The 9,936-nt window shown below is 51.6% G+C and overlaps 2 protein-coding genes across 2 annotated transcripts; both read right to left on the bottom strand.

Annotated features, from left to right (window-relative positions):
* Positions 1–7,121: 7,121 nt before the first annotated feature.
* LOC119352396 (noroxomaritidine synthase 2-like) lies at positions 7,122–8,943 on the bottom strand. The gene has a single exon (XM_037619047.1). The coding sequence runs from the start codon at positions 8,500–8,502 to the stop codon at positions 7,399–7,401; it is 1,104 nt and encodes a 367-aa protein (XP_037474944.1). The 5' UTR covers positions 8,503–8,943; the 3' UTR covers positions 7,122–7,398.
* On the bottom strand, positions 8,535–8,964 carry LOC119352397 (noroxomaritidine synthase 1-like). Its single transcript, XM_037619049.1, has one exon. It carries the CDS (start codon positions 8,944–8,946, stop codon positions 8,536–8,538), a length of 411 nt encoding a protein of 136 aa, XP_037474946.1. The 5' UTR covers positions 8,947–8,964; the 3' UTR covers position 8,535.
* Positions 8,965–9,936: the final 972 nt, after the last annotated feature.

Genomic DNA, 9,936 nt, shown 5'->3' on the forward strand with positions numbered 1-9,936 from the left:
TCACCAGCAACTGCTGTGGCAGGTATCGACCTGCTCTGTTTCCTGGACAGTCCGGCGGGAACGAACTCAGTTTATCATCGTTAGCTGAAACGAACTCAATTTGCAGATGGGATGTTTATGTTTTGTAGCACTGACTGACCTGTTGATGATTGTTTCAGTTGTCCAAAGAAAAAGGTTCATATCCGGTTGAATTCCATTGAAGAAATCAAATCCTGTCAGATTGTTGGTCACACCTTCCCGCAGAAAGAAAATGAAGTTTGTTGCTCACACCTTAGGGGAAGTTGTAGTCATCAGTGTCTATGTACTTCCTCCGTTCCTAAATATAAGTCTTTCTAGAGATTTCAATATAAACTACATATGGATGTATATAGATATAGTTTAGAGTATTTTTTTTAGAACGTAGACGCTAGAAGCGTCCGGCTTTAAATTAATAAAGCCACAAGGCAGCATCCACACATAGTTTTAAACCTTACAGACCAAGAAGGCGTAAGTTCCTCAGGCTCGACGTCCCGGCATAAGCTAAGCAGCATGTAGTTTAAGAACACAAAAGCGGAGCAAAACATAAAGTTCGTCGCAAAAGTCTCAAGCTGTCGCTTCTCCTTGTCGCGTCTTCAGCATGGTTAGCTTGATCTGCTCCATAATCCCGGTCATGCGGTCCTCATCACTCGTCTTCCCCAACGGCGCCCAAGCCTGTAGAAAAATATGGCATTTGAAGATAACATCAGTTGGGTGGGCAGGGAACTTGTGCTCTATCGTGATTTTGTTCTGAACCAACCAAAGAGACCATAGCAACGCCCCTACACATCACCAAATGACCCTTGCATTGGCACCCCTCTGCACCGAAAGCAAGGTCAACAGGTTGTCACTAGACTGAGGGTTCCAATTCTGCTTGAACGCGTCCCTAATCGCACTCCACGCAAATCTAGCGAGAAAACAACCGAAGAACACGTGGTTTGCGTTTTCCCCTAAGCCGCAAATGGCACATGTTCCGTCCGCGGGCCCATTTCGTTTGGCCACGTTATCCGAGGTTGGAAGACGGTTGCGGAACAATTGCCACATAAATTTTTTGATCTTTAGTGGAATGCCGGCCTTCCATAGCCCCCTAGCCATGTCTAGCGCGGTGCCCTTAGTCAACTTATCGTATAGAGACTTAACCGTGAACTTCCGGCAGGCAGTAAGCTTCCATGAAATTGTGCTAGTCTCTTGGCTAAGATTCCGCCCATCAAGGTCGGCCACCAGTGCGGACCAGCTAGCGGCCTCCCCTTCCTCTAGAGCCCGAAAGAAAGTAATCGCCGGTGGGTGAACTCTCAGGGCGTTGGCTACCAGAATGTTAGTGTTCGTGGCAAGTTGGTATAGCTCCGGATGAGTTTGCCACAACGGTGCTTGACCCCACCAACAGTCAAGCCAAAACTGCGTGGACTTGCCATTATTAACACTAAACTGGGCCCCAACCGAGAAGGCCGGTCTCACCACTTGGATCCCATTCCAAAACGCCGAGCCATTGGTTTTTGCCTTGAATAAATTTCCATCCGGGAAGTATTTCGCCCGGAGGATGTCTGCCCAGAGTCCCGACTCATTTTGGGCAAGGCGCCACCACCACTTGGTGAGCAAAGCAACATTCACGAGCTTATAATTCATAATGCCCAAGCCTCCGAACTTTTTTGGTCTGCACACCGCAACCCATTTCACCAAGTGGTATTTGCGTTTGGTCCCGGTTCCTTCCCAAAAGAACCGAGATCGCGGATTATCAAGCTTAGCATGGACACCATCCGCGAGCAGGAACATCCCCATTGTGAATAGTGGGAGAGAGGACAGGCTCGAATTGGTCAGGATCAACCTAGTTGCCGAAGACATAAACCTACCTCTCCACGGGCTCACTCGGTTGGCCACTTTGCCATAGAGTGGCTCCCATTCAGCTATGGCAAGTTTCTTGTGCGAGATTGGAAGGCCAAGGTATTTAATCGGAAAGCTCCCAAGCTTGCAATTAAGCAAATTGGCGATCTGCATGCTTTCTTGATCAACCATCCCAATGGTGATCACTTCGCTCTTTAGGAAATTGATTTTAAGCCCCGACAAGATCTCAAAAGCGAGAAGCAGTAGCTTGATCGAGGGGATACTATGGTCATCGGGTTCAAAAAGTAACATCGTATCGTCCGCGTATTGCAGGTGAGTAACCCCGCTTGGGATTAGGTGGGAGACCAGCCCTTTAATGTGTCCCGCAGCTCTGGCTTTGTTGATCATGGCCGCAAGGGCATCCGCAACAAAATTAAAAATAAGTGGCGAGCTTGGGTCTCCCTGCCGAAGACCACGTGTGTTGAGGAAATTTTTTCCTGTTGAACCATTGATGGTTACTGCCGTGTGCCACTACACACGAGGTGCATGATGCGGCGCACAAATCCCGCCTGAAATCCCTTTTTGAGGAGGACCTCTCGCACGAACTTCCAGTTCACGCGGTCGTAGGCTTTCTCAAAATCTAACTTAAGTAGCACACCATGTGCCTTGGTACGTTTGAGCTCATGAACTATTTCTTGTAGCGCAATGGGTCCTTCTAGGATGTTTCTGTGTTTAAGGAAGCACGTCTGACTAGAGCTAATCACACGTTGTGCAATCGGAGCCAAGCGCGAGGCATAGGCTTTCGCACAAATTTTGAAAGGTACGTTGATCAAGGTGATCGGTCTAAAAAGCTTGATGTTGTCAGCCCCTTTAACCTTAGGGATCGAACTAATTGCCCCGTAGTTAAGGCGCGACAAGTCTACCGTACCCAATGCAAAGTCGTTGACAATCTCATAGAAAAGATGCTTAAGGCACGGCCAAAACTTCCTGAAAAACTCGAACGGCCACCCGTCCGGCCCGGGCGCCATGTCTGTTTTCATGTCGGCCAAGGCTTTGTCGATCTCTTCCGGCAGGAAAAAGAGAGCGAGCCCTTCGTTCTCCTCCTGTGATACCCGCTCCATTGGATCCCACAGATCCCCCCGCAGGCAAAGATTTTTGTGTTCAGCCGTCCCCAAAAGGCCAACGAAAAACTCGTAGATGTGGGTCACTATTTGCTCCTGGGTTAATAGGAGACCGTTATCTGATTGAAGGCGTAAAATGGCACACTTTCGTTTTCTTCCATTAGCATACGCGTGGAAGTAACTAGTGTTTGCGTCTCCTTTAATTACCCACTTGACTCCGTGTCTACGTCGCCAATATTCCTCCTCCGCTCGCAAGATTGCGATGACTTGGTTTTCCAGGTCATATCTATGTGCCCACTCTCCTTCCGAGAAGGGGCGTCGGTCTGCCTCCGCATCCAGCGATGCAATTTCATCTACAATCCTAGCGTGTTCCCATTTGGATTCGCTGCCATGGTTGGCACCCCACCCTCGGAGGAACGCACGGAGCTTGCCCGCCGCCGCGTTCCAGCATTCTGCCGGTCCATGTTGCGGCCCAAGTTGGGCGCGGATCATCAATCAACGATCTACCACCATTTGCACGAAACCCTCATATTTGAACCACGTCGTTTCGAAGTAGAATCTAGGGCTACGTATGATGTAATCCTCCCCTGAGGAGAAAATCAACGATACATGATCCGAACCAAAGCGCGTTTCAGCGACCAGCGTGCACAGAGTGAAGAGCACCTCCCACTCGGGTGTGAAGAAAACCCGGTCAAGCACGCTACGCACCGGCTGCGTCTGCTTGTTAGTCCAAGTGAACCTGGCCCCGGTCCTAGCAGCTTCACGCAATGTCGCAGCCACAATGGAATTATTGAACAAGGACACCCTAGTCCAATCAATGTTAGCATGGTTCTTGTCCCCCCCCCCCCAAGCGGATCAAGTTAAAATCTCCCCCTACCATCAACGACATGTTGATAGCCCGTTTGGCCCCGACCAAATTGGTAAGTTCGAGCAGGAACGCTGCCGATCGGGAGTGATAAGCAGGCCCGTAGACGCACACGACAACTCACGACAGACCCGAGGCACAATGTTTAATGTTAGCAGCAAGAGAAAATACATCAACCTCCCATTTCATTACATCACACACATCACGATTACAACCCATCAAAATACCGCCCGAGTGACCCACAGAGGGCACCCAATGCCAATCAAAATGCTGCAGAGGGTCGTAAGCGAGGAGCTCTCTGAATGAAAGATTCATTTAATCGTTTCTTGGAGCGCGACTACATCAATCCATTCTTGGGCCATGTACTCCTTGACCTGAGTACGGCGACCTCCGTCGCAACAACCACGGATGTTCCAAAACATGTAATGCATCTAAATAATTCTATTACGAAGGTGAACTCCCCTGGAGGTCACCGCTTTCGCCACTCGCTTCCGAGCCGGAACCCGGCTGGAAGAAGGAAGATCAGAAGCGTCCCTAGCTTCTGTCTCCTCAACGGGCCCATCATCGCAACTAGCCTCTACTGGTACGATGGCCAACATGTTCCTATATGCGCAGTGGGCAGCCGCCGCGACAAGCGCGGCTTGCGCCGCTTCCCACGCGCGCACAAGCGAGATGATATCAACATTAGGAGCACTGATTGCCACGCCGCTATCATCTAATATACTAGCAAGGTGTTCATCTGAGAAAGCATTCAAAATAAGGTACGAGGGAAATGGATTACCTGTGGATTCCAGATTCTTGTCTGCGAGGCGAAGCTTGGCGCTCTCCATGGAGGACAGCTCCCCCAGCTTGGCCTTGGCCCGCACGCTAGGTGCCCTCTGCACCACCGGAGTTGCCTTGGAACGCCAAGCCTTGCTGCCCACTCCGGCCGCTCCCAGCACCGCCCCCAAGTCACCACCGAGCATCGCCGTCGCCGCCGTATTGGGCGTTGCCTGCTTGCTAGCCGGCTTCCTTCCTGCCGTCTTCTTGGGCTGTCGTCCGGAGCTGCTGGAGCCACGCCTGGGCACGGGCATCATGTCACAGCCATCATTCACCACACATCTGGAGTCCGTTCCCAAAGCCACAAGAGGAGAGGAAGGCAAGTGCGCAGCAGGGGGAGCCCTACCACCCCATGTATTCCAGCCAACGCTGGGGTCGAGGACGTGATGTTGGACCCGTACTTGTCAAAGGACAGCTCGAGGGAGCGGGCCAGTGGCGGCACACTCACCGCCGTGTCCTGGGTCGCCACCCCCAATGGCCCCAGCATCGGCCGGCAGCACACCCAACTTGTCCAAGGTTTCCGTGTCGATGGACGTATCTTGAAGGCTGTCCTCTTGGTCATCTCCCATGTCTTGCATCTTGGTGTCCGGATCAGCTATCGCGCTAGGAGCCCCACCATCGCCCTACTGTGCTTTGCCAAGGTCGGCACCGCCAGGCCTAGAACTTCCCGGTGGCCGCGCTTCCCCAGCCAAGTCTGAATCATTGGGCGGGGGCTTGGAGGGCCCGAACCCGTGCACCGCCATCTTGCCTCCCCGCTTGGGCAGCACCTCACGCTTGACCTTGATCTGGTACCCCTCGTGATTGAACTATACTTCCATGAACCCATTGAGCTTATCTGGGTCCTTGCAAGCTAACTTCGTCCTCACAGGCCCCAACCTGATGAGGGAAAGCTCGTCGACCACAGTTTGTCGGCCCAGCATCCGGAACCCTTCCTTGATCCAGTCCTCGCGCCTGTGCTTCTTAGGTATGCCGTGCAACTGCACCCAAGTCTCGGGCATGGCCATCGGCTGCACCTCCTCGTGAAGCATATCCCGCACCCCTTGTAGTGATATCGTTGATGGACAGAAACAGCTTCCCACTAGACTTGGCCATATGCAGCAGATCAGCAGACGGGAACACCACCATGAAATCGTTGTCACCTACTTGAGTAACTTGCCAATCCCAATCCCCAGTCACCATGTGCTACAGCTCTTGCTTGAGGATGCAGAGGTTGAGCTTCCCTGGCTCCGCAGATAGTATAGCCGCGTTCTCAATTCTAGTATCCACGGGCATGTCGGTGTCGGCATCCTCATCGAACTCAAGGCATAAAAAACCTTCCCCCGAGATGGCATTGCCCATGATCTGCAGGTGAGGTTGGCGGCCACGCGACGGACAGTGAGCGGAAGCGTGTCCCTCTTCCTTACAGAGAACGCATAGCGGCTTGAACTTGCACTTGGATTGGAAGTGGCCCAAGCGCCCACACTTGAAGCACTCGACGTCAGGGGCCTCCTCCACCGGGATGGGCTCCTCCGCCGTGCCCTTGGACGATGAAGAAAGCGCCCGAGGCTCCGCGAGCGCCCGAGGCTTCTTGGCCAGCGGGTCACCGTGGCCCCACCACAGTGTGGGTGCTCCATCGGCTTCCTTTTGAGCTCCCTGCGCCGTTGACTGGCCTTCTTCTTCCTTTTGCGCTCTTATAGTTGGATCCACCAAGGAGGAGCAGGACCCCAATCCCCCTCGCACACTCCCTGGTCATGGATCCCGTCGCGCTCCTCCCGGGCCTCGCGGCCGCCCGAGCGCTCGCGCATCGACCTCTTCGCTTTGTCCCTCAGCTCGCGCTCACAGCGCCGATCCACCTTGTGGTCCGAGATCTCCATCGGTCGCTTGTCGGCCCGCCGGTCACCCATCACCGCCGCCGCAAAAGACTTGAGAAGGGGAGGAGGGGGAGGAGAGATCTGGATGGTGCGGGCGGAGTGAGCGAGGCGCCGGCGGGAGGAGAGATCTGGATGGTGCGGGGAAGGAGAGATCTGGATAGTTCAGAGTATAGATTTACTCATTTTGCTTCATATGTAGTCTATATTAAAATATCAAAAAAGACTAATATCTAAGAACGGAGGAAGTATCTCACATGCAGGCACTGGTGATTCTACTCAACAGGCTTTAACAGGCTCAAGCCTATCCTCAAAAATCACAAAAAAAAAATTACTACAAGCGCACTAGTTAGGCCTAGCCAAGAAAATAGCAACTTCCAGCCATCTTATTGCATCACGCTGCACTACCTCCAACAAAAAATAGTGTATTTGAAGTTAAGCCTACCCTCCATTTGCATTCTAGATTCGCCACTGCATGCAGGCGATAAGTCAACAAACTTTAGGTTATATAAGTAATAAGTTGTAGGCCTTTCACTTATTTTGGGACAGAGGGAGTATATGATACCCAGGGTCTATATATACATATCAACTTTTATTTGTACTCGTATAGCAAAACATATACACACAAAAATCATATTTTTTTTTGAAAAGGGGGGATCCCCGGCCTCTGCATCAGCACGATGCATACGGCCATCTTATTAAAAATAAAACATCCACAAGGTCTCGAAGTCTCAGTAGTAGCAAACTAAAAAAAAACAAACGACAAGGCTCACACAGAGCCCAAAGGCTAGATACACAAAAATCATATAACACACAAAAATCATATAACAGTACACATACAAATACTCTGAGGTCCCAAACCCTGAAAGACTCACGCAAGATACAATTGCAGATAAGAAAAAGAGACAAAAGGTTACATATCTCGCTTCTTCAACTTCACCATGAGTCCATTTTTCATCTGCAGCACACAAGACATCTTCGGCTGGACTCTCTGCCCTTCCACAACCTCCACATCAAAGTTCCACACCATTGCCGCAACAATAGTATTCATCTGCATGAATGAGACGTCCTTGCCAAGGCACAGCCTCGGGCCCGAGCTGAATGCCAAAAATTTGTGAGACGGCACGTACCGCAGCTTCTTGCCATCCTCTGAGAGCCATCTATCCGGGTTATACTCCCGGCAGTCTTTCCCCCACACGCCTTCCATTCTCCCCATGAAGTGGAGAGAAATCAGTAAGGTGTCACCGGCGTGCACCACATGGCCACTCGGCATCACGTCGTCGGCGACCGCCGTCTTACGCTCGATGGGGACCGGCGGGTGCAACCTGAGAGACTCGTGTAGGGCGGCTCTCATGTAGACGAGAGATTTGGTCTCCTCCGGTTCAAAGATCACCATGGTGCTGCTGTTGTTGGCGCCTGTGGCTGCTTTCCGTGATGCAATAGGTGATAGTTCGTTGCGGATGGCCGACATGACATGAGGGTTTTGGGCGAGGTTGTAGAAGACCCATGTCAAAGCTGTGCCGATCATGTCCCTCCCGGCGATCGTGTAGTTGATGAGCGTCGCATGGAGCAAGCCATCGTTCTGCTGGTAGTCTGGATCGTCGATGTAGGAAGACAGAATGTCCACGGAAGAAGGATCTCCCTCGTTTGCAACATGTTCCTTCTTCTTCCTCTTCTCCATCATCTCCTCAATGAACCCACCTAGAACCGTGTGCGCTGCGGCGAGCTTCCTTTCCGGGCCGATGTTTAGCCGCCTCATCGCCTTCCAGCAAGAGGCCGGCACGGTGTGCCGGAACAAGGCGACCTCCATGACCGTGTCCATGGCGGCCGCTGCGTCCATGGGGGGCATGTTCGGGGAGAGGAGGCCAGGGTCCACGCTGAAGAGAGGCGCGGCGGTCATGTCGAACACGAGCCTCGTTGTCAAATCTTGCAGGTCGAACGGGGTCGCGGTGCTCGCCATGTGCATAAGCACCGGCAGGAGGCCGTTCTCTACCTTGTCACGGCAGGAACCGGTCATACCGGCAAGCAACCGTGGGTTGCTCAAGACTCTCTAAGCTCTTGCGCGCTGCCGACGCCAGGGCTCGCCTTCAGTCGTGAAGAAGCTGCCACCGGCGATGTCAAAGATGGCGGCGAACTCCGCACCCTTGGGGAAGTTGGTGTGGTTCGTCGTGAAGATGTGCCGGACGTTGGCCGGGTCGCAGGTGAGGAAGAACCGCATCCCGGTCCCCGGTGGGCCGTGCGCCCTGAAGTTGTGGCCTGCTTCGGCGAGGACGGCGGCGAGGTAGTCGTGCAGGTTGTGGAAGTTGGCGATAAGGTAAGGTAACACGCCCACTATTGGCCAGTTTGTGGGGAGCACTGATGGGTTCTTTGATCTACTAGACCTGAGGTACAACGTGTAGAGGGGAACAAGAATGATGGCCAGTGTGGAGATGAGCAGCTCTTGCGAGAACATAATCGACATTGCTATCAGTGGTGTGGGGAGATGCTTCTACTTTGGGTGTATATATGCTGCATGGACATGGCGGTAGCTCCATTTATATAGTGAGAAGTTTCCCTCGGTGGCATGCATGCAGCAGCCATGAATCCTCTGTGTTTATTAGTTAATGCTCGGGCACAAAATCTGAAAATTTGTAGTAAATGTGTGGGAGGTTTAGCGCTGGTAGTTGGTTCGATGGATGCATTAATAGAGTCAACGATGAGAGTTGCTTAACTACTGTGTATATGCTGGCAATCCTTGATACTCCATGCTGCCCCATGCTGCATGAACTAATAAGATGTTATAATCAGTGGAGTATGATGTACAAGACCTTGGTTTAGAAGACACTGTCTTTGATTAATTCGGCTTCACATATCACTATCAGGTCCATCACGCGTACCCGGCCCCCGGTCATCTTCCACCACGATCTCAAGTCGGTGCATGCATATGCGTATGGTCTACCATTTGCCCATATACTAATTCGGGATGAAAACAACGTGTATGCATGCAGCTGGTAGGTATCATGGCGAGATGTATCTCAGGCATTAATCACCTCTGGTCGGTGCATCCACCACCACAGAACATATCATGGCGAGATGTATTTATAGCTGATCGGTCACCACAGCGAAAAACAGTAGGAAGACCCCTACTCGCCATTTTATATTATATCAAATGGGATATGTGCACAGGAGCGGATCAGAGCAATCACAAGGCATCTAACCAGAATTGCATGCCTTCTTTAAGGCTAGTCCGAGCACTATGTATAATTAGTGCAACAATGTTTTAATCAGTCCTCCGCAATCATTTGCTTTTTTTGAGGGATTTCAATAATCTGCTTTTGGGGGATTTGTTCTCAAGGTTCATTGTTTTGGGTCAGATACTCGAACAGCCCATTATCTTGATTTCCATGAAACCCTCATAATTATATTCCTCTTAGCTTCTTGTATGATCTCGGTTACCACTGACGGGCCAATA

Source organism: Triticum dicoccoides, chromosome 2A, assembly GCF_002162155.2.
Source record: "Triticum dicoccoides isolate Atlit2015 ecotype Zavitan chromosome 2A, WEW_v2.0, whole genome shotgun sequence".
NCBI classification, from domain to species: domain Eukaryota; kingdom Viridiplantae; phylum Streptophyta; class Magnoliopsida; order Poales; family Poaceae; genus Triticum; species Triticum dicoccoides.